The 26,148-nt window shown below is 36.7% G+C and overlaps 1 protein-coding gene across 1 annotated transcript in view; it reads right to left on the bottom strand.

The window, feature by feature from the left end:
• GPR39 (G protein-coupled receptor 39) overlaps window positions 1–23,468 on the bottom strand; it is a 244,116-nt gene extending 220,648 nt beyond the window's left edge. The window contains exon 1 of the mRNA XM_074301868.1: window positions 22,283–23,468. Coding sequence (XP_074157969.1) covers window positions 22,283–23,129 — 847 coding nt within the window. The 5' untranslated portion in view covers window positions 23,130–23,468. The remainder of the gene's footprint in view (window positions 1–22,282) is intronic.
• Window positions 23,469–26,148: the final 2,680 nt, after the last annotated feature.

Genomic DNA, 26,148 nt, shown 5'->3' with positions numbered 1-26,148 from the left:
GAAATCAAGTGACTTGCCCAAAGTCATATTGCTGGTCGTGGTAGTAATTAGAGTGTAAACAAGGTCTCCTGAGTCCTTGGTCTGTACTCTATTCATTATAACACACTCTACTATGGGAGGTAATGAAGTGATAATCATGTCAGCATAACTTTCCCTATGGCAGGACTATATTCTTCTGCTCTATTTCAAACATCTCCTTCCACAATTCCACCAAGGAACTATAGTTCCTTCCCAATCCTATACCTCCTCACTGGGGATATAGCATGGATATAAGCAAAATACCCACATTCTCAGCAAGGCCCTCGTATGTTATACAGGAAAGAATAGAGGGAAGAGATGGAAAAGAAAAAAGAATTGTCTTTGTCTTTCCACATATTCAATCACTGAAACTCTTACTCCAGCCTAGCCTCACCAACAAAAGCTAATATCATTTGCTGTACAGTAGAATTTTTTGGGAAGGCAACTTTTATGGTTCCTATCTTGTTCTTTTAAGAATTGGCTAGAAGGAAGAATTCTTTGCAACTACAGCAACAGAGAACCTAGAATGTTTTTGAAATGATACAAGAATTGAAAACTAATCAAAGTCATGACTTGAAGCAAAAAAAAGGTTCTAAGTAAAGCATCTAACATTAATTTTAATGACTTTTCTAATTTCCTCTAGACTCTTAATATGTCATCTATATCCCATTTCCTCTTTGTAAATAGCCTTTAGTAGTAAACTAAAGGTGCAACTCGACATTTGAGGCAGGGATATTGAATAAGGAAACTAAGCCAAAGGCTAGTATTATAATCAAATGTAACTGGAAAAACTACAAGTGCAGAAATGGATGACTCAAATATGTGGTAACCAGGTCTTTACTATTTGCTTTGTAGGCCACTGGTGCAAAATCAAACTAGTTTCGTAGTGACAAATGTTTCTTATCTGATGCTTCTATCATGACCTTGGAGAATGAATCAGCTTTCCCCTAGAGGAGATATGCTTCAGGATTTCTCATTAACTAGCTTCCTGGCTGAGAGTCTCTCTTCATAGAACAAGGAGCCTACCCACAAGAAGGTATTAGTGGCAGGGGTATGGGTTCCTACACCAGGAGCTCAAGTGGGATGTAGGAGAAAAAAAAAGATGAGTTCCTGACCTCAAGATGCTAAATATATTGAAGAAAATAGTACAACTTCAAAATGAAATATAAGAACATCTTTGTTCTTACTCTTCAACTTACTGATCACCATGGGGAAGTTGGAATACTCCTTGTTCTTCAATGCCACTTCTAACCCCCAGAGACCTTCACAGAACAACTTTGCCTTTGTGGTTCACACTATCATTTCCAGAACATTCTCCTTTCTTCCTCAATGAGTTCAGTGCATGTCTCACTGACTCTTCCCTCCCACCCCCCTTATATCTTGTCCTATGCCAAAACTTGCATATAGTGCTCTCTTAAATTCCCTAATTTCCCTCAGTCCCTATGATCTATTCTTCTCCTCCATCTCAACTATCCATAGAAAGAGTCCCACCCTTGATCTTGTCATCATTCAAAACTGCTTCACTTAAATGTTTAAAAAACTGCAAAATCCTTTTATATGATTGTAATTTTATCATTTCCTTTTTTCCCGTGCTTTATTATCCATAACCTGACTTTATTCTTTGTCTTCACTGTGGCCTGCATTCCCCTAACCTCTAACAATTCTTTCCCATTCCATCAACCCTGAACTGGCTGGCTGAACTTTTCCCTTTCTTCTTCTTTTTATTTTTTATTTTGCTGAAGCAATTGAGGGTAAGCGACTTGCCCAGGGTTACATAACTAAGAAATGTTAAGTGTCTGAATCCAGATTTGAATTCAGTGGCTCGTACTCTATCCATTACATCAACTAGATGCCCTACCCTTTTCCCTTTCTTGACCCCTTGGTGAACCAACTACACTAACCTATACCTTTGAATCTCTCCTCCCCTTTTCCAATACTGATAATGCCTTACTGAACTCCAAACACGGATTACTCCCCACCATGTAGCTCCTTCACTTATATTTGCTTACCGTGCTGACTGGGTCCTCTTTAAGTTTTTGTTATCTAATCTCAACTAGATCCTCTTTGAATTCAAGGTAAATGTTCTATTTCAGCCAATCTATTCCTGAATCCAGTAACTATTACTGCTTAGCTAAAGCTTTTGTCTCATCATTCATCAATAAAAAAAATTCACCAAGAGATCTCTATTCTTTTCTCCTCCTCATATCACATCACTGACATCTTCACTCTGTTCTCATTTGAACACTTAGTCCTTCCTGCTTATAAGGCAAATCCTCTTTATCTTTGATCAGATCACCTGTTAGCTTCTCCAGGAAATTATTTCCATTCTCAACTCCCAATGAATTAGAAATTACTATGGGACATTTAGTTTAAAATGTCCCAAAGACAATGATGAAGGAATATAGCTCAGGAGAGACAGTTGGGTTGGATGTAGAGTGCTGGGAGTCATTCAATTCAATTCAATAAACATTTAATTAAGTTTTTTAAAAAGTGTCTTATTCTTTACAATATTAACACTTCTGCTCAGCAAGCTTCACGATCACCTTCTACCTCCATAATTAAATGTAAACTTCTGTTTAGGATTTAAAGTTATCCATAACCTGGCCTCTTTTTTCTTTTTCAGTCTTCTTACACTTTACTCCTTCAATATACTTTTCAAGCCAACTGTATTAGCCTAGTTACTGTTCTTCAAACATAATACTGTATACTCAATATGTTTCCTCACAGTTTTACCATTTCTCCTGGTTCTGTCCTTTGGAGTCAAGTCTATTCTCTCTATCCTATTGCCATTCCATGACTTGAAAACTTTGTGTTCCCTCTTCTCTTCCCACTTTTTAAAATCTTCTCTTTTACAGGCAATATTTTTTGTTTTCTTCAAACAATCCATATGTAAGTATTTCAAATCTTTACCTTTTTCTGGGGGACAGGAGGATGTACTATAGGGAGGGAGTGGAAATGATATTAAATTTGGAGTCAGAGGATCAGAGTTACATAAGACAAAAGGTCACTACATCCACTAAAGTCCTATTTTGATGGCTTACGCTGGCATGATGGTGATCCTACTTTATCAAAAATTGGCAATAGGACAAACTTTCAGGTGTTACTAACATATAAAATCTTCATTTAGAACAGAGACTTCATAAACAGAGACAACAGGCACAGTGGAAAGAATGCTAGATTTGGACCTATAGAGTCTGGGTTCTAATCCTGTTCTGCTACCTACTACCTATGTGACCTTCACCTTTCCAAACTCATTATCTTCCCCTTTAATATGAGGTAGGTGGAGTACAGCAAGAGAACTAGGTAACACCGTGGGTAGAGAGCAAGAATTGGAGTCAGGAAGACTCAGCTTCCTTCAAATCTCTCCCCTAAATACTTACTAACTGTGTACACCAGATATTAATACTATTTGCCTCAATTTCTTCACCTGTAAAATGAGCTGGAGAAGGACATGGAAAACCACCCCTGTATCTTTGCCAAGAAAACCTCAGACACAACTTAGATGACTGAACAAGTTGGACTAAATGATTTCTGAGCTACCTTCCAGGTCTAAAATCCTATAACACATATTGTGTTTTATAGGTCTTTATGGGCCCAGAAGTCAGTGATATACTAATCAACTTCCAACTCTCTGGAGAAAGAAATATACATACTTATCTTAAATATGCATTATTAATATTTTCTCTATAATTTTTAAAGACTAGACAATTAACAAAGCTATCAAGCGAGCCTTAATTTGTAGCTTTGTCTATTTCTGAGATGTTACTCCTCATAATGAAAACCGACTCTTGTGTGCCAGTATGAGCTAGCTCCAGCCCACTCCTGCCCATAGTTCAGAGTACAAAGTCATTCAAATGATAGGCACTCAAAAATATTTATTGAATAACTGCTGAAGGAGATGCTCAACTGATTAGAGCCAGGTGGCTTTCATAAGTATGAAACAGGTGAGCTTGGAGCAAAGGCCTGAAGACAAAGATATATGAAATTGAGAGAAAGAAGTGACCATTCCTTAGAGTGGTTGGGGTTTTTTTTTTCTCCAGCATCTAGGGAGAGACCTCCAGACAAGGTAATCCATTCACTGATTGTGACAAATCAAGTTTTCACTTAACAAATCAAGATGACTCATAATTGTTCTTTGATAGGGAAACTTGGTGGCTATCACTTTGATGTGATATTTATTTAGTCTTTTAAATTTTTGCATATAAGTACTAAAAAGAAAGCCTTATTTTTTGATAATTATATATTGTTGTGATTAAGAGAGCTGTCCACATCCAGAAAAAGAGGACCATGAAGACTGAATGTGGATCACAACACAGTATTTTCACCTTTCTTGTTGTTGTTTACTTGCTTGGTTTTTTTCTTTTTGATCTGATTTTTCTTGTGTAACATGATAAATGTGGAAATATGTTTAGAAGAACTGCACATATTTAACCTATATTGCATTACTTTCTGTCTAGGGGAAGGAGAGGAGGGAAGAGAGGGAGAAAAATATGAACGCAAGGTTTTTCAAGGGTGAATGTTGAAAACTCTCTTTGCATGTACTTTGAAAAATAAATAGCTATTTAAAATTTTAAAGAAAAAAGGAAATTATACATTGTAGTTCTTTGAAAGACATGATAAAAGATGATAATCAACTGAGTATGGTTGCAAAAACTGTATCATGTTATCTTTTTTTTTTTTTTTTTAATAAAGGAGAATAGATCTTTTTTTCACCCTCCTGTGGGGGAAAATGTGTGTGTGTGTGTGTGTGTGTGTGTGTGTGTGTGTGTGTGTGTGTGTGTGTGTGTCTTCCCTTTATAAATATGCTGAATTTTCTTCTCCTTAATTGGACTGGCTAACTCCAATTCTGCACGCATGCCTTTAGTTTCAAAGCTAACTCCAAATTTAACAAGTGACACAGTTCCAGTAATATTACCAGCCTGACTTCATGTCATACACAAATAATACTACTTCTACTATACAGACACCCCCAAGGAACACAGTGCAAGCTGATGAGATGTGGGCAAAGCACTCCATTGTTTAGGGATAGCTATTACACAAAGCTTGTGCAAATATTGTAGATCTTGTCAGGTTTTACAAATTGGCAGGAAATATGAAAGGTCAGGATATGAGTACATATGTGAGCCTGATCTGCTATCCTTTTTTCAGACTTTTCATTGGGATTTTTTTTAGATGTTCTTTCTCCATCTGAGCCAAATGAAAAATGCTTTAGGGAGTATTTCCTGAGAAGCAGCATGCAGGAAAGTATTATTTAACTTAGAGACAGAAGACTTGGGTTCAATTGCAACTCTGATATTAGTTATATGACTATTACCAGAATAGTAGATTCCTTTTAAGACTATTGTCATGTCTATTAAGTAGAGATAATAAAAGACAGATTTTTAAAGTTGTTTCAAAGTGTTTTGTAAATTGTAAAGTCCTACGTGAATATGGTAGTGTTCAGTCTGTTGAACCTTTGGTGACTTCATTTAGAGTTTTCTTGGCAGAGATACTGGAGTAGTTTGCTGTTTCCTTCCCCAGTTCACTTTACAGATGAAAGAACTAAGGCAAATATGATTAAATGACTTGTTCAGAGTCATACAGCAAGGAAGTATCTGAGGCTGGATTTGAACTCCTGAAGATGAGTCTTCCTGATTCTAATCCTGGTACTCTCTCCATTGTCTGACCTATATGCCCTATGAGATGTGAACTATATTTTAATGTTTCCTAGAGTTTCAGTGGAGAGTATCAATGTTCCCTAGTGGTAAAGCAGCTGGCTTCCAAGTGACAGGCAACCCATTACAAAAGCTTGACAAATTTTCGTGATGTCAGATCACTTGGCACAATTACTGTCCCTAAGGAGTTTCTAGAATGAAGTTTCTAGGTACTGAATATATTTTGGATGAATAAATGAATTCATGATAAAGCATTCGCTGGGCACTTATTTTGTGCTATGCTATGCCCTAGGGATACAAATACAAGCAACCGAAACAAAAAGCAATGTATATACACTTTTAAGTTTAATCTTTATTATTAATATTTTCTCAAATCTTTTTTAAGTCTAGACAATTCACAAAGAAATAAGCTTTAAGGTTCCTTAGCTCAAGGAATCTACATAGGGAAGGCAATACATAAGGGATAGATAGAAGGGGAGAAGGAGAGGATTAGTGTCCATGTAAAGATGTGGAGTCTTCATTCTGGGCTAGCTAAGTCAAAATATCACCTGTCAGAGCCCAGAATGCTAGGGACAAAGGCCAGATTCCAGTGATAGGGAATGCAGATGATGGTCAAAGGACAGGAAGTATGATTTTGAAATGGCTGAGATGAGCCAAGAGGGCCTATATTTTACTTGGAAGTAAAGAATCATAGAATTTCAAAACTGAAAGATCTTTGAGTTAGATACTCTACCTCCTCTTACATCTCTCCTTTCTTCCCTGCCCTCCTGTGTTATATAACTTTTGAGCCCCCACCTACCTCCAATGATAATATACCAAACATTTAGGTGTTTAAAGGAAATTTACTTTGAAGAATTACAAGGGGATATTCAGCATCAGATGGCATTATAGTTACAATTAAATTGTCAACAATCATTAGTTTATCACCTATTATGCATCAGACACAGTGCTAGGCACACAATTATAAAGGTCTTGTCAAGGAGTTTACTTTTAGTTTACAGTTTATATTAAAAAAAAAAAAAAGATTTTCAAAGTTAATACTGTAACAACAGTCCTCCAACAGCAACAGGATGTTTTGTCTCCTCTCATTATTTACTTTTACCTATATTTCTTCTTGATCTGGGTCCTGATCATAACTCAGTTCTAGTTTGTCCTTGGGCTATGGACCTGGCTAGCCGGAGAATGCCTTCACAGATCTCCAGAATTTGCCTTCTAACCTTCTAATGTGATAATGAAGAATTTGAATCCTAAGCAAAGGACTTTCCCCTTAAAGTCTATTTCAATTATTTTGGATGATCAGGACTATGCTAGACTCCATATAAAATACAGAAGGTTATTTATAAGTAGGAAGTGCCAAGTGGTAAGATGAAGAAAGTAAAACTAAGAAAAATTTAGTAAATTGAAGCTATTCATAAAGCTATTAAGTATATGAGGCAGAATTTGAATTCAGATCTTGCCATCTCATAACAGAGAGCTCTATTCATTATGCCAACCAACTGAAATGCTCTCTTTCACTGGGAAGAGAGGGGAAAGAGGAAGGGTGAAGCATGCTGTGACGTAGACACAGAATAGGAAATCCTTCCACAGCCTACAGCTACACCATTCATCCATGAAGAATTGCCTTTTTGGTAGCATTTGGTGGAAGGCAACCCTTTCACCAGAGTTCATGAAACCATGGAAGTGCCTTCCATCCCTATAATTTCTCCTTCCTCTCCTATCACTTCTTCATCTTTTCCTGGGGCTAAGGTTCTGTCTTCCCCCGCAAGAGCATAAGTTAGCAAATATGTATAGCAAAGTGATCTTTGGACCTCAGTGGAAAAGTAGCATTCTCTGCCCCCCCCTTCTAGATATTACCATCTGGGGCAAAGTACTAGCTATCCCTTCCTTGGTTAAGCTTCAATAGTCTAAATAGGAATACAAAATTAACACTTCCTTTCACAATTCACCTCACTATATTACTGAAATAACTGGGCAATGTTATTTCATTACAGGAAGTGGAGAAAAATAAATTTAGAATGATAGGCAGACAGGACGGGAGCTGATTGGTTTAAGAAAGGAGGTACTCATTGTAAACTGTCAGAAAATAAGGTATGGGGTCTGCCTCAATATATCCCCTGGAAATCACTGCTACAAATTCCAGATTCAACTTCTTAGGACTCCTAAATTTAGGTCAATAGACCTGAGTTAAAATTGAACCTCTTTATTTATTTAATGTCTGATCTTGGGAAGTTACTTTATAAGTCACTAAATATTTCTGAGCAGAGCAGTAGCATGACTAGATCTTTGTTTAAGAAAAATATTCTGGTAGAAGTATCAATGATAGATTTAAGAAGGAGATAGAAGAGGCAGAAAGACCTATAGTGAGTTATTTAAATAGTTGTTAGGGGATAATTACTTATATACTAGGATAATAGTGTTGATAGTAGAAAGAAAGCAGGAAATGCAAGGAATATTGAGGGGTCGATATGACAGGACTTAGCAACTAATGGGACATGAGAATTGAAAAAGAGAAGAAATAAAAGCTAGCTCCAAGGTTACACATATGGCAGACTGGAAGAATGAATGATGGTGCCACAGACAGAAACAGTGGTCAAAAATAAGCTTGTGTTTAAAAATAAAGACAAATAAACGATTTGAATTGGAGGTACTGAATCTCTTGGCAGAGAGATGAGAAAAGAGAGTTGGAGATATACGGTTGGTTGTTATCTGGGTAGAAGTTGTAGCTAAAACCATGAAAGTAATGAGGTCACTTTGGGAGAAGGTATAAAGAAAGAATGAATGAGCAAATGAAAAATCATTGATTATATACTTACGTGCTAAAAATAGTAAGAAAAAAACAAAAAAACAAGGACAGCTCCTTAGGGAAAATACCTTCATGGGGTAAAGGGAATACAGGGAAAGGAAAATGATAAGAGGATGAGAATAATTAGAAAGTTATGAAATAAACAATGCTATGAATAGAAAGAATGTCTGTTAAGAGAGTCAGAAGCATCAAAAGCTACAGAAAAGTACAGGAGGATGAGGAGTGGAGCATAAGAAGAGCAAGAGAGAACATTGATTGTATATCATTAGTAACTCTTGGAAATAGTTTCAGAAGAGTGGTGTCAATAGAAGGTCAATTATGAGGATTTGGGGGCCATGATGAAAAGCAATTTGGAATTCTACAAAAAAAAGTAACTAAAATGTTCATATCTAATTTTAGCCCAGAAATTCCACTGCCAGATATATACTTTAAGGAGATCAATGATAGAAAGAAAAGCCTCATATATAACAAAACAGAGAGTTTCTCTCTTTGTAGCAGAAAAGAGCTGGCAGTAAAGATGACTACCAATTAGAGAGTGACTAAACAAGATGTGTTACATGAATGTAATGTAATGTGACTGTGCTATAAGAAACAAAAATGCTATGTACAGAGAGGCATAGATAGACACATGAAATGATGCCAGTTGAAGTAACTGAAACCAGAAAAACTGTATCACAAAGACCATGACAAAGTAAATAGAAAGAATAAGAAGAAAATAGTGAAAATTGAATACCAGAAAAGTAAACCAATCAAACCTGACTCCAAAGAAGAAATTCTGATGGGAGAGTGATTGGATAGTACATAGATATAGAGAATGAAGAGATCATTTTGGACTAAAATGATGGGGAAAGAGTTCAGTGGGAATATAGAACTCCAGGTAACCCTTAAAAAACAAGTAGAAACACAGTAAATGGAGCACTAGACCTGGGATAGAGAATAGACCTAATCCAATTCAATCCAATAAACCTTTATTAAACACCTATTATGTGTCAGGCAGTGGGGTATAATAAAAACTAAGATAGTCCTTGCCCTCAAAGAGCCTACAATCTGTAAGGAGAGATACACACAAAAAGAGACAGGAAAAGTAGGGAGTGGGGAACAGGGAGCCTTGGGTTACTTAGTGTGGGAGTTTCTTGTTTTATGGAGTTGAAAGCATTCAGGAAAACTGATACAAAGAGGAATAAACTGAGTCAAGACTACACTCTAAAAAGGAAAGCACTGGGAGGGCTGTGCTAGACTACCTTCTATTTCTTCAATCAGAGACAGAGGAGGCTGAGGTAGGTGGAATCAATCTGGCCTAGAGTTAGCAGCTTAATGGTGAGTTTAGAAGTGGTGAGCTTAGTTTTCCTGAGAGAAATAGCCAGTTCCTCAGAGTTGAAATTAGATAGGGCAGTAGATGCAAAATAGTGTCCTCTGCATTCAAAGCCAGCCTCATATACTTACTAGCAGAGCAAATCATTTAATCTTCATTTGCCTCAGCAAAATTGGTATAATATCATTATACTTTCCTAGATTGTTGTGGAGATCAAATGAGATATTTGTGCTTAGCACAGTGCCTAGCACATAATAGGTGCTTTACAAATGTTGGTTTTGTTCTTTCTCATTTCACTATTGAGGACTAAAAAATTTCTAGCAGTATAATACTTGGTATGAGAAAACTATATTTTTAAAAGTGCCATGATTCCTGCCCCCAAGGAGCAGGCAATCTAATAAAGGAGACAAGTAAATATTAATAAAAAACCAGAAATGTACTTATAACATGACCACAGAATTTGCTCTGTCATTATTTCCAGAAATAGAATTTGAAAAATTATGCGCTAAAAACTGAAATATAGGGAGTTCTTTAAAGCTTTCTACAAGTGGTGTTTTTTGCAAGTTTTAGATACCTATGATTCAGCCTATAAGATTATAAAGGTAAATGATTTTCTTATTAGTAAATGATGACAGAATCAGGGAAGAAATATTTTTAAAATCCTTTCACAGTCTTAGCACCTTGTTAAATGCAGTTTAACACGGCTTGTTAAACACAGTCCTAATCACTTTCAATTCATAATGATTTCTGCCAGGTACATATGATGGTGACTTCTGCTAGGTACATATGGTTGATGTTACTCTACAGGAATCAGTGATCAGAGCATTTATTTGCTTAAGGGAGATTTTTAAAAGGCAAGTCTTCCCCCTTGCTGTCTTATTCCTCTAAAAAGCTTCAAAGGACTTAGATCATTTGCAAGGAAAGCTCATCTTGGGGTTGAAACTAAGCAATTTCTGTGAGCTCACTTTCTGTGAAGTGACAAAACTCTAAAGTATTGTCTGCCCAAGGAGAAGTGAAATATTATCTTGTGATGCTGAGCTTTTCTTGAACTGGACTCCCATGGAATCAGTCACCTCAACAAATGTTAAGTGTCCATTATTAGTCAATCAACAAACATTTATTAAGCATCTACTAAGCACTGACACTATGCTAAAATACTGGAAATTTCTTAAAAGAAGTATAGTGTGTTGGTTCTCAAATTCATCTTCCTGAGTTCAAATCTGGCCTCATTTAGTAGCTATTGGATCTTCAGCAGGTTATTTAACCCTGTTTGCCTCAGTTTTCTCATCTGTAAATGGAGTTGGAGAAGGAAATGGCAAACCACTCCAGTATCTTTGCCAAGAAAAACTGGAGTGAAAGCACCAAGAGTCTGACATGATGAAATGATTCACCAATAATAAAAAAGATAGTTCTCAAAAAGCTCTCATTCTAAGCTAATGTAGGCAAAACAAAAAGCAGGATTAGTGGAGACTCCCTTCTCATGACCATCTTAAACCAAGCCTGGAGGAATTAGAGAAGAAAAGAGCACATATGGAGCTCCAATCAGGTTGCTAGCACACACCAAAATTTCTGAGCTTATTGATTGGCTACAGGTAGGAAAGCAGAGCTAATTGCTGATCTTCAACCTGAAGAGATTTGAGTTTAGCTGATGGGAAGTGAACTGAGGTAAAAAGGCAGGAGGAACCTGAAAAATAAATTTCTCTTCTCTCCTTTATCCTCACCTGAATACCAGGAAGGTCAAAATTGATATTATTCTATTCAAAGAGGATAATGTATCTAATAGAAGGAGCAGAAGAGAGGGACATCTATTCTACTGATTACATGATTGAGCATGAATTAACAAGCAAAATGAATTTTGATGGACTCATGATATAGAATGAGACATATCTTTTTAAGGATAGTCAATAAGTGAATTTTATTTGATGATTTTGTTTGACTAAGCATGTCTTTTAATTATTATGGCTTATTTTCCCCATTCCCCCTACATGAAGATAGGAGTGAAAAAAATATTGATTAATTAAAATTTGAAATTTAAAAAATCTTTAAAAGTTTACCATAAATGAAACATTGTATAGATAAAAACATAGAAGGCAGTATAGGATAGTGATTACAGCAATCCACTTGGATTCAGGAGATCTGGATTGAAATTCCACTTCAGACAATAACTAGCCTTGTGATCATGGACAAATCACAGATATCTCTCAGAGTCCAGAGTTCCACTTCCCTCATCTATAAAATGAAAATATTACTATTTATATTTCTTCCCTTACAGCATTGCTATAAAAAAAGCACTGCTTTACAAATCTTAAAGTAAATCTTAAAGTAAATTTTCAGTAATTTTTATAATTATAATTATTCTAAAGTCCCTGATCAGCATTGAAAAAAGGAGAATATGAAACAAACCAAAAAGGTGGTTTCCTAGAAACCCTGAGCACAGCAAATCTCTTATTTTCTTTAGTCTTTTCTAAAAATTATCTAAATAGTCTGATTTGAGATTGAATAACTCTTAATCAACAAGCATTTATTGAATACCTCTTCTGTGCAAGGCAGTGTGGGCAGATAAAGGAAACAAAAAAGTTCAAGATGTGTCTCAAATCTTAAAGAGCTTGGTAACAAAACTTAAAAAAAATTTTAGCTTGTTTCTTTTTTTTAGACACATACTAAACAATAAGACAAAAATCCATTACTAAACTTTAATACTCTCAAAGTATAGAGACATATGCCTATAATCCCAGATGCCACAAAGGCTGAGGGTGGTGCATTTTTTGAGTTCAGGAGTTCTGAACTGCAGTGGGCTAATGAGGTTTCCACACACGTTCAGCATTAATGAGATGAGCCCTCTCTAAACTGCACCCCCTCCAAAAAAAAAAAAAAAAATACATGAGCAGGTCAAATCTGATCAGAGTGGATTGGGCCCATGAGTAATCCCTGTACTTCCATTCTGGGTGGGATAGGGAGTCCCAGTTTTTAAAAATAAAATAAACAAGCTATATCATACTAATAACTGCTAATAGATAGAATTAATCTTGGAAAAAACATTTGAGACCATCCATTATGATACAGATGAAGAAATTGATGCCAAAGAGCCAGTGGTGATACATATCCAGTATCAGCTGACTCTCTTTCCCCATGGTTTCCTCTAAGCACTTGCTTTTCAGGGGGAGAAGCAAAGAAATAGGGAGGGAATCAGTAGATTTCAAAAAAGCTTCAAAGAAGGGAGATAATTCTGCTTTGGAACACATCAGATCTGATATAAAAATGGCAAGTTTATATATTGGGAAATTAGCACTTCAATATTTTTAAATCTCTCCCATATGTATAGTATTTTCTCATATGTTTTGTCATTTGATCCATACGGTAATACTTTGTGTATCTTTACATGCTTGCCAGTTATTTTTGTGATATAGACATGAAGACACTAATACTCAGAGGTAGTGTAAAGTTATGAAAAGAGTTTAAGTTTGGAATCAAAGGTTTACTTATTATCTCTACGACCTTGGACAGGTCACTTAACACTTTGGCTTTCAGCTTTCTCCATTTTTTTAAATGAGGGAGTTGAATTAAATGACCTCCAAGGTACATTCCCCATTTACAAATGATGTCCCTTATAACTTAAGGAACTTGCCCAAAGTAACACAGTCAGTTATTGGCACAGCTGAAACTAGATCCACATTCTTGTAACTAGGTTTAATTTTAATTTCCTCTAGTCCATAGGCTCTATATTAGCAAATTTATTACACACCAAGTGTAAGGAAGGTACTATACTAAGTGCTGGGGACACAAACATGAAAAACACCAAAGGCCTTGTTCTTGAGGAGCTTATTGTCCAATGGACTAACAAGACATATTCAAATAATTATTGATTTGAGGCTAAATGAAATCTTAAAGGGGAAGGAAGAGGCTCCAGACCTAACAGAAGTTATAAGAAAGATAAAGAGGTAAAAATCACTTTTGTCTTGTTAGAATCAGGGAAATTTTCATGCAGCACAAGATCCTGGTGCTCGAAGAAAAAGAACGATTTCAATAAATGAAAGTATAGTGGGAAGGAGATAATAACAAAAAAAGAACACTATCCCAAGAGTCCAAAGTCCTGGAGTTTAGAGCCTTTTCTGTCTAATAACTATCTTAGATAACCTATTTTCACCACTCTGCACTTTGATTTCCTCCTCTGTAAAGCGAAAGGACTGGACTCAGATCTTACACATCTTTTAACTCTAAAGTCTTATAGTATTAGACTATATATGCTTTTTCAGGATGTATGTAAATTCATAGAAGCTAAAAATAAATAAATAAATAAAGGACAACCTATGTTAAAGAGAGATTGAAAGGGAGTGATTAGATCTGCAGAGATGTTGTCCCAATAATGAATGGAAATTAGAGAATAAATGGGAGGTAGTGACCATATGAATAGGGAAGAGGGGACTAATGCAAGACATATAAGCAAGGAAAAATTATAGAATCATCTTATCTAGATCTGGAAGAGACCTATTAAATGATTATAGATCATTTAGTCCACTGACCTTATTTAACAGATGAGAAAATTGAAATCCTGAGGTTGTGCTTTGTCCAAGGTCACATAGTTGACAGGACTTAGCAAATCATTGGTTATAGGTGAAGAAAGAAAACCAAATAAACATTTATTTTGTCTTTTTTTAATTGTTCTTATGGCTGTACTGCCAAACTCCTTCCTGACAGGTAAAACTCTCTAGGCAGAGTGTCACTTTGAAGCCAAACTAAATTAGAAAGACAGGTTTGTTAATGAATGGGGGATTGGCCTTCAAATTGTCTCTTCCAAGAGAGATATGTATTGCTCCTGCAGAGAAATGAAATCCTAGAGACAGGTTGATTACAAATAAAGGCAGTATTATTACATTTGTCTGCCACTTTGATCAAAGGAAGCAAGCAATTTATGAGTGAGAAATGACTCCTAGAAAAGTAAACATGAAATACTGAAATAGAAAGTTTGATTACTTGAATAGACAGAATTCTCAGGGGATGAGATAAAGAAGGTGACAATCTGGATAACTGGGGTCAAGATACATAATTTCTCGAATATCCCCATATTTGAGGCAAAAAGATGCATATAGGAATGAGTTATTTATGCAGTCCCAACTCATCTGAAATGTAGTGTGATCCTATCAAAATTATTGCTAAAGAGAGGAAGCCTTGACTAATAATGGGTAGACCACTATACTTGGAGTCAGGATAGAACTGGGTTCAAAAACTGACCCAAAGACTAACTGGCTGTGCAACCATTGGTAAGTCATTACCCTTCCTGTGTCTCAGTTTCCTTATCTATAAAAAGTGAGTATTGCTGTCTCAATAATCTCTATGACTTTTTCAAGATCTAAATTTATATTTCAATGATCAGTTTCTTTTGCATTATGGATAAAGTATTTGGTAAGCAAACAAGTATGTTAACAAGTATGTGGGTGGAGAGAACCAATCTCTAAAGTACTTAATATTTTAAGTACTTCCAAACATTTTAAATGAAGCTCCTGCTCTACAATCAATTAATATCTCATTACAAATGTTTCTTATCTAATTATTAAAAAATATTGTATACCTAGCTCTAGTTACCATATGGTCTTAAAAGTGACAAAATTGCATTTCCTTTAAAATACAGGGTGTCCCAAAAAGTCTTAATGCAGTTTTATCATTTTAATAAGTTTAAATCTGCCTTAAGACTTTTGTGACACCCTGTATTTGCTATTATATTGTGATTGTTCCCAACCTATATGAATTAGCAAAGTCTGACTCTTATAGCTGTTCACCTATTTTTATAGTGAAAATACTTCCGCTGAAGGCCCTGGAAGTCTACCACATACAGGTCTGGAAATTCCAGTTTGTCCCACATAAAGCAAGTTTAAACTCATAACTCATCAAATTGTGTAAGAATTTAATAAATAGCAAAAGTCAATAGTGGAAAGGTCAATCTGTGAATCACTAGTTATTCTAACAAATTCAGAATTATGAGAGGAAAAAAAACAGTTGGAAAGTAGGGTGATTTTTAAAAATTGTCATATAAGAATAGAACGGAAATTTCCTACACCTTAAGAAGCCACAAATATGAGGAATTCAGAGGAACATGAGAAGACTTGTTTGAATTCATGTAGAACAAAGAATATAAAACCAAAACAAAATACACGATAATTAAAATAATTTAGATGAAAATAACATTAATGGCAAATGAACTCACATTAAAGGCAATAACTGATATTGCTTCCAGAGGACAAACGATAAAACACATGTCACCTTCTTCTGGTGGTAACAGTTGGACTACATACAGATGCTAGATATCACATACTCTATTAAATGCTGTCGCTGTCTGGTTTTGTGGAACTGTTTTTTATGACAAGGAGACTGGAGTTGGGGAATAGAAGAGGGAGGCATAAAGAGGGATATCAAAAAAATTTAATGGTTATTTAAAAAACAAAAGGCTTCATTTAAACATAAAAATAAAATAAGGCCCAAATCCCTTAAACTTCACATTTTGGTTACAAATAATCAAGTCAATCGGTACTTTCCCAACATGAGGACAGGGAATTATAACCCTTTATACAAGCCCTTGCTGAAGGGAACATTGTCACTAGCCTTTGTTAAGCAAACTTGGAAACCTTTTCAAACAGCAGAGTGAGCCTATTATTGATTCTCCCAGAGATCACTGACAATTGACAAGTAGAAGCACTAATATTTCCAGGAGTCTGCACTTTTGCATTATCATAGTCCTCTCCTGCAAATTGCTTGAGAGATTCCTAAGGAGCAATTCTGTCTCACTCTCTCCCAGTTTCCAATTTGTTTTCATTATTCTCCAATTCAGAGCTTAACTAGACAATGGTACAGCAGTGAAAGACACAAGAAGGAAAATTAATATTTTTAGCATGGGCTTCCTCATCATGCATAGATTTATGAATTTCATTTTTGTTATGCAGAAATCATACTTTTTTAACAATCAGAGAAAGAAAATCTTTAATTGTTTTCTTATTGCCTGAAGAAAGCTTCAAAGACATCTTGCTCCATGTTGTCATTTACATTTCACATTAAATGCAAAATATGTTTGAAATGAGCAAATATTTGTTTTAATTTACTCCATCTGTTAAATGAAATACTAAAAAGACAACTAAGTTACCACATTAAATTCAGCGATTTGTAAACAATTTATATGTTCATTTATTCTGGTTAAAAATGCCCCCAAAGCATCATTTTTATGAAACTCACAAAGTAAATGGCATTGTATTAATCTAATGAATGCAGGGCATGATTCTTCCTTTTTCACTTCATTAATTTATTTCCTAACTCGAGTTAATTAGTGAGAATCATATTTTTAAAAGCTATTTGAAATATAATGTTGGGGGGGGGAAATCTGGCACTGCTTTGGAAAGCTAGCTGCAAAGAGCATATACAAATATTGGTCTCTTATACCCTGAAGAACCTCCCATGTAAAGAAACTTATTACCAACAATACCAACAAATTGGTAAAGAACAGGGAACTGACATGTAGGCTGAACAAAACAAACTAGGCTAAAGATCTTTAAGGTGACTGACTTTTCTTTATAAGTTCTAAGATTCTTCTCCAGGCAATTTGGGATTTTTTTTCCCCCAAGGCAACATCATTAGTGATGTTAGAAGACTAGATACATAGACTCCTAGAATATAGCCTTGGTTAAAAAAAAAAAAAAAAAAAAATTCAAGAGAAACCATTCTCAATTATTTCTACAGGCTTTTCAGTAAAGATCCCTGGCCCAGTGATTCCCAACTTTGAATGTGAAAGCCCATTTTAAACATCAAGGATTTTCATTGGCCCCTCCTTCATGTGATAGTAGATGAACTATTACTATCCATTGAGAAATATATAGTATCAAAAAATTATCCTGAATTAAATAATAGATTTTTCATGAATTTGTATTTTATTGATCACCAGCATCAATGTATAATTTTTAAATACATATATATGATTGCATATACATATACATAAGTACATGCACTCATTCAGCCTAATAAAGTTATATTTGCTTATTTACCATACAGAATAGAGCTACAAATTATATTGCAGCTACAATGAAAAATGGCCATGTGTATTACTGTACACATAGATTCCCTGACTCTTCCCAATAACTGTAGACCCTGGAAATCCATAGGCAGGCAGCAGCAATCCTAATCAAAACTTAACCTCAGCCTACTTCCCCTTTCCTACCTTTTCCTACTCCTTACTTCTAAATTCAATCCTCATACCTTAGAAAAAGGGATATGGTTCAGTGGAAAGACTGCATCCACAGTCAAAGAAGTTAAGTTCATATCATGGTTCCACATTTGTCATCTGTGTGACTTTGAAAAAGTCATTTAATATCTGTGAATCTTATTTGGCCTCTCAGTTTACTTCTAACTCTAGTCTTAGGATCTATGAAGACCTATTCTCCCCAAAAATCTGATCTCCATTCACATAAAAGAATTAATGATAGAAACAGCTTAAGCAGTATTTCCCCTATGTGGAATCCTAGTATTCTCAGACAATGAAAAGAAGCTGCATAAGGAAATGTTAATTTGAGGTAGTGATAATTTTCCTAAAAATATTAAATATGAATTTTTTTCTTTTAACAATTTTTCAGTATGAAAATAAACTGTATTTCCTATGTTTTGTTAAGAAATTTCACAATTAGGGGGCAGCTAGGTGGCAGCTAGGTGGCGTAGTGGATAGAGCACCAGGCCTGAATTCAGGAGGACCCGAGTTCAAATCTGGTCTCAGACACTTAACTCCTAGCTGTGTGGCCATAGGCAAGCCACTTAACCCCAGCCTCAGAAAAAAGAAAAAAAAAAAAAGAAAGAAAGAAAAAGAAATTTCACAATTATCTTCCCCTTTTTCCTAAAGATATACCACAATCCTAGAACAGAATTGAGAGGATCACCTATATATTATTAGACCTTAGACAAAATCATTCTTTCTTTACTTTTGTTTAGGCAATTGGATTAAGTGACTTGCCCAGGGTCATGCAGATATTACTAACTACATTATGTGTCTGAGGTTGGATTTGAACTCAAGTTCTCTTGACTCCAAAGCCAATGCTCTAACCATTGCACCATCTAGCTGCCCCTGGGCAATTTTTTTTTTTTTTTTTTTTTTTTTTGCTGAGGCAATTGAGGTTAAGTGACTTGCCCAGGGTCACACAGCTAGGCAGTTTTAAGTCATGAGACCAAATTTGAGCTCAAGTCCTCCTGACTTCAGGGCTGGTGCTCTATCCACTGGTTTACTTAGCTGCCCCTACCAATCGTTCTTAAAATGCTTACTAAAAGTGTTATTGCTGAGGATTATAAGGAAAGTAGGATTTGAATCTTTACGAGGGTCAGTATTATCCCAGAAAGAGCATGTTAACCCAGAAAGAGCACTGATTCTGGGATCAGAGAGGCAGAGTTCAAACCCTACTTTTGATTCCCACTATGTCACTTAAGCTCTCTGGGCCTCCACTTCCTATTCTGTAAAATAAGGAGCCTGGACTAGTTGGCCTTCCAGGTCCCTTCCAGCTCTCTTCTTGTGATCCTTTAAATTAAAGGAATGATATCCTACCAGATGAAATTTCAGTCCTCAATAAGTCAGGCACCTTAGACATACAAGATTCCCCCCCCCCCCCCCCAAGTCTAACCTTCTAGCTCTAGGACTTGATTCTTGGATTTCTGCCAACAAATCACACGGGAAACCTCACTATATCTTTCTCAATCCTTTTTACTACATTCTGAACATTAAAATAACAAAACACTTTCCTGAAAATGCTTCCCTTCCTTCCCTTAGTACCTTTGACTACTGTCCTCTGAAGTGTGAACTCTGCCCGGCTCGCCTCCTCTGAGGCCTTCAAAGGTCTCTGGCCACAATCTCTTGAATCTATAGCTTAATAACCGGTAGCGCACTCAAGAACAGCCACGTGTAATCTTAAAAGCCTTTATTATACCTACTCACATAATGCCCTAACTGATGCCCTGACTTGTTGGTTCCCGAGTGAACACCTGGTCAGAAGACCCACGTGTTCACTACCAAAACCCTTACCTCTTTTGGTTATCCATCTTGGCTTGGCCACCCAGGCTAGGAAGCCAGGGTGAAGAACGAATTTTGTGAATTTGTATAATCCTAGGCTTCTCTGTTCCAGGCCTCAGGAAATTTAAATGAGGAAACTAGTTACAGGGCAGCTAGTTGGCACAATGGATAGAATGCTGGGCCTAAAGCCTGAAAGACTCATCTTCTTGAGTTCAAATGCAGCCTCAGATAATTATTGGCTGTGTGACTCTGGGCAAATCATTTAACGGTTTGCCTCAATTTCCTCATCTATAAAAATGAGCTGGAAAAGGAAATGGCAAACCACTCCAGTACCTTTGCCAAGAAAACCGTAAGTGAGGTTACAAAGAGATGGACACAAATGAAAAATAAAAACAAAACAAAACAAACAAACAAATAAACAAACAAAAAAACTGAAGTCAATATTCCCTAAAGCTCCTTTTAGGTTGTACCATTTTTTGATTTTAGGAACAGCATGGTATAGTGAGAAAAATGATGCATTCGGAGTCAGAGGACTAGCTTCAAATCTCACATCTATCACTACCTGTGTGACCTTGGGCCCCAATTTCCTCCTCTGTAAAATGAGTTAGACTGGATAACTTCTGCCCCACAGTAGGTCCAAGATCCTATGATTCTAATATACTTCTATTAAAATCTAAAATCCTGAAGGCATTGGTCTGCTCTTGATTCTCTTTATGATAATTTCCATATATATTATATGAGAGGAGCCTATCTTTTCAAAGATGAAAAAGGCCCTTAAGTGTAAATGAATAATCACAGAAGTTTGAAAAACAAAAGACTCTCATCCTCTCTTAATTTGATATTTTCAGGGATTGAAAGCAAAACAGTTCTAATAATCTGTGCAGTCCTTCTGCTTCTGCTCAATAAAAGATCACTTCTGCACTTGGAGGCTATGATAAGGAAGCAGACAGACCACTTTTGTCACCCAAGCAGTACCCAGGGAAGGCCTTATCAGAGTACTCCAGCCTTCTGAAGAAGGCTCCAGATGGTGGCAGAGAGAGCAGCTAGTGGCAGTGAAATAGCACCCTCACTGGAATATGTCTAATCCAGGTAGTTTTCTGAGCATAGGAGAAAAAAAAAATTAAGAACCAAAAGAAATTGCTCAAGAAAGTCCCAGGGCAAAGGAGGAACTTCATAATTCAATTGAATAAACATTTGTTGAGTTCCTACTGGATTAGTCACGGCAGACAACAATACCAAAGTGAAAACAGTTCTTGCCCCCAAAAACTTACATTTTTACTGAAATATAGTACTAGAATAACATACTGATACCCTTACATTTATATAGTCCTTTGCCTCAAAACACTTTTGCATAGATTTGTGTGATCTTCACCAGATCCTTTTGAAATATATGATAAATAGACTTGATATTAGTTTAGATGTGGAAAAATTGAAGAAAACTTAGACATTTAAGACTGTTCTTCCCACATCCTAAGTTCCAGCATTTTTCTTTTTTTGTCATCTGTAGTAGGGAGCTTTCAGATGGGGAAACTTACCTCTATCAATGACAATTAGCAACTGAGTTAAAATTTTCAGATTTACGGAATTGTTTGACTTTACTGAGAACACAGAGACTGAGAACTCAAGACTTGCCCAAAGACATAGAGCCAGAATGTGTCAGAAGGTGAATCCAAATTTCCCTGATTCAAGAGCAACTCTCTTGTCTACCACAGAGACTACTTGGTATGTCTTCAAAAAAAAAAAAAAGTTGTATTTATGCCTTTTGCTTTTACAATAGTTAGTTCAGAATGTGTGTATGTGTATGTATATATATATATATATATATATATACATACACACACATCTATATGTATAGATGTGTATTAATACAGATGTTTGTGCATATCCCAAAAGTTTTAGTTAGTCCTAAGTTATTTAACTTTGTAACTATATATGTATACATGTTTCTGCATATCCCAAAAGTTTTAAATAGTTCTAACTTATTAAACTTTTAAACTATATATATAGAGAGATGTTTGTGCCTATCCCAAAAACTTTAGTTAATCCTATTGTTAAATATTGTGACTATATATGTACAGATGTATATAAATATAGATGCTTGTGCATATCCCAAAAGTTTTAGTTAGTCCTAAACTATTAAACTTTGTAACTATATGTGTGTATATATACATCCTCCTTTACAACAAAGAAAAGCAATTAGGCAAAATCAGCTCACACAAATAGTATCTGAGTTTGTATGTAACCTGATGTTCTTCCCCAACCAAAAAAGGGAAGGAAATCAGAAGAATCAATTAAATTCCTAATCTTACTTCTGAACTTTTCAAACTTAGTCCAAACCCATCTTTATGAAAAGGAGTTGCTTCTAGACTTAAAAATAAATGATGCTGCTTTTCACTGAACTCACAGATTTAAAGTTGAAACTCCAAAGTCAGGAAGGAGGTACACAATTGCCCGCCTTCCAGGATAGGACTCACCTAGGAAGATGATGGTCTGCTTTCTGGCTGTTTTGCTCTCTTCACTCTCTGCCTTCCTCAGCTGATCTTGCCCTTTCCCTGCCAGTGTACCCTTCTTCATTAGCTTTTGCATCATGTTTCGGCACATGAAAGTCACCAAGAGCAGGACCACAAAGTAGATGATAAAGGCACTGAAGATGCTAGATTGGAAAACTGTCCACCGACTGGAGAGGCTGGTGCAAATGGACATGTTGGAGGTCTCCGGGTGCTCGAGGTGTGGTATCCGAGGCCGTTTGCAAAGGAGGCCTTGGTGGTTAGGCACCTGGACCAGAGGGTACTCAATGCCCATGGCAAAAAGAAGGGGCAGAGCCACCAGAACAGAGGTGACCCAGACAAAGCAGATCATCAGCTTCACCCAAAAGGGCCGTGAGACTGCCTTGTACCTGAAGGGGTGACAGATGGCCACGTAGCGCTCAAAACTGAGAGTCAGCACATGCAAGAGTGTGGCATAGCTGCAGGTCTCAAAGAGAAAAGTGTGCAGCTTGCAGGACAAGTTATCGCTTGTTGTAGTCAGAGGATTCCAGATCACACTGTAGAACTCCATTGGCATACCTATGAGGAAGACCAAAATGTCAGAACAGGCCAAGCTTATCATATGGTCTGCGACCGCCTTCTGCAAGTAGCCTTTCCTCTGAAGCACTTGAGTAACCCGAATGGTGATGCTGTTCCCAAGGATACCCATCATAAAGACAACCGAGTAGACCAGGATGAGGGTGATCTTGATCCAGGTGGCTACTTCAAACTCTGGGACATGGCTGTGGTCAATCACCTGGGAGCAGTCATGGGCTGAATCTGTCCTGGCAGCCATGAGCAGAGAAAGCCTGGTTCCTGAAACGCTCCGTGGTAAAACCAAACTTTTTTCCGTCCAGCAACCAGGTCCCCTAAATCTCGTTCCTCCTTGCTCAGCAGAGTTGGTAATGCAGGTATGTCAGTGTGATTTCCACCTTAACAATTAATTCACCAGCTGATTGTCCTCAGCTGAAAATCTCCTGAGGGACCTCAACCCAAAAAAGACATGGGAAGAAGCATGATATTCAAGGCTTTGGGAGTGCATGGATCTCCGTGAAAGAGAAATAGAAAGAAAACTTTTTCAGCCTGTCCTGTGAGTCAAGAGAGTTGCTCAGTCTCAACACCCAGTGACTGTCTCCGCCTCTCATGACTGTAGACTAACTCCACCTCAGCTCACTCCCATTTCAGTTACTGTTCTTTCGTTCCCTGGAGCAGTGTGGGAGGGGGACAACTGGTGTTAATTATTAATGAAGAACCTGATCAAATATAGTGCATGTTCAGTTTTGTGGACAGGACGTGGCTGCTGGCAAAGGCACCACCCTCCCAGAAATCAGATCCTAGCTCCCCTAGCACTAGGTGAGGCATTATAGAAATCTCTCCCTTCTTCCCTTCTCTTTTCCCCCAGGCACTGGGTCTGGGAAAACAATAGGGACAGGAACTAGAGCTGAAATCTGGGACAATCATGATGACCTTTGAGTTTGAATCCAAAGTCAATTTAGGAATTGTTAAATGCCCTTCCTCTCCTTCCAGAACTCTATATTTCCACCACACCTTTATCCAAACCTAAGTGGAATCCTTTGACCTGTATGCTCTGGCTTGGGTGGCAGCACATTCTCTTCTCAAAAATAAACAGTTTCAGCCTTTTCTCTCCAATCAGCCAGTGCTCGGAAGAAACTGATAAGTTTAACAAACCCTCCGCTATCATGCCTTAGGGACATTTGTTTTCTTTTTAAGTAAATTCTTGGACTCAGTCCCTAGAGTACTGTCTCAGAGGGTCAGAGCAGGACCCAAACCAGGCTAATGGGATCCCCTTAAAGCCTTGTCTTTTCATCAAAGCCCTAAGACCATGCAGAGCGGAGCTTTCTAGAACTCTCTCTTCCCATGAGGGTTAGAAGTGGAATGCCACTTTTCCCTTTTCAGTCTCACTCCATAGCACAGACAGCTCCTGTGGAAGCTGCAGGAAACTTTTAATTGGAGGCATGTATATGGATGAGGGTCTTACAATCTATTCACAAACAGGAAGCCTGGAAATGAGCTCTCCTGAAGAGGGTTGTGACAATTCACACTGGGAGAATGAACCAACATTGTCTTCAGCTGACCAGGAGGAGTCATTATAAAGAATCCACTAACTCGTTCTGCATCGGTTGTTTTTAAGAGAAAGTTTGTTTTATAAAAGGCAAGGAAATGGGTTGTCTTGAAGACCCAAAGTTTCAGGAGCTAAAGAAAAGCTTAAATAGGAATGGGCATTTCCTTTTTCAGGAGATCTTTACTAGTTTCAACCTCTGCTCAAAATTCACCCTCTTTAGGAAAATCATTCAGGTTTTCACCAGCTCAATAATTCCAACACACACATGTGCAGAGAGACACAGAGAAACACAGAGTGAGACAGAAAAAGATACAGAGATAGAGGTACACATATATATATATATATATATATATATATATATATATATATATATATATATATATATATATACATATATTATATATACAGATATATTCACATACACAGAGATGCATATATATGGTATCCCACAAGGCCTAGTGCACTTGAAACCTTTAAGTGTGCAAGTCACACTTACATACTCAATTCTTTATTTTTCTTTTTTGTTCCTGTCCCTATTGTTTTCCCAGACCCAGTGCCTGGGGGAAAAGAGAAGGGAAGAAGGGAGAGATTTCTATAATGCCTCACCTAGTGCTAGGGGTGCTAGGATCTGATTTCTGGGAGGGTGGTGCTTTTGCCAGCAGCCAAATCCTGTCCACAAAACTGAACCTGCACTATATTTGATCAGGTTCTTCATTACTAATTACATCACTACATCTCACATAGGATGGATGTGCAAAGGTTACTCACAGCAGAGCTCACTACTAATCCACTGGGAGCTCTAACCTGCTTTGTTCTAGACTTGGTTGGTTATGCCCCTGGGTGACGTCATCTCCAATTCCCCTCCTTCACCAAATTAAAGGTCAGTTTAGCACAAACATCTGATTGCACCATCTATAGAAGATTAGATTTCTCAAACTCAAGAGATCCACCACCTTCATCCTCCTTGAGAACAGGGATTGCAGGTATATCCACCATGCCTGGCTAGACAATTCTTTAAGGCTAAAAGCTATAATACTCTTCTTTATTAGTAAAGGAATTTTTTCACAGATGTTTTGCTTATATTGATGAAATCACAAGTCCAGCTGAGAAAAGAAGAATATAGATATAGAAAAAAAATAATAAAATCTACTGCTAGGTGACTCAAAGTAGATATTCGTATCCATCTCCCGAGGTTGTTATGAGAATCAAATGAAAAAATATTTGCAAAACACTTAGCACTATGACTAGTAAGAGCTTTAAAAATGTTAGGTATTATTACTATATAGCTATATATACACAATACACATACTTATGTATAGTTCTATTGTTAGATGTGTGTTGATAAATTCATCTATAATTTTGTAGATAAATATGTATGTTCTATATGTATACATATGTTTCATGTGTGTATGTGTGTATTCATATGTGTTCTTGATATTTGCCAGAAGTTTGTCCTATTATTTCCATTAGGTCATAACCAACTGAAATTGAGAACCAGTTTTCTCCTTCTTTCTTATCCTGCCCCCAACGTCTTGAATTCCTATAGACTTTTAATAGATAATGCTTTTTGCTTTTAGATCCACTGGCTGATAAAAGAAAAAATAAACCATTCAGTTATATGGAATGTACTTAATTAGATGATTGAATCGTTGAGGTTGAAGCGAGTTGTGGTTCCTCTAAGAAACTGGATTTCCTATTGATCTGGGATTCCTTTCAGATTCCCAGCCCCTCC

Source organism: Sminthopsis crassicaudata, chromosome 3 (assembly GCF_048593235.1).
Source record: "Sminthopsis crassicaudata isolate SCR6 chromosome 3, ASM4859323v1, whole genome shotgun sequence".
NCBI classification, from domain to species: domain Eukaryota; kingdom Metazoa; phylum Chordata; class Mammalia; order Dasyuromorphia; family Dasyuridae; genus Sminthopsis; species Sminthopsis crassicaudata.
This window is presented reverse-complemented; position numbering and strand designations above follow the sequence as displayed.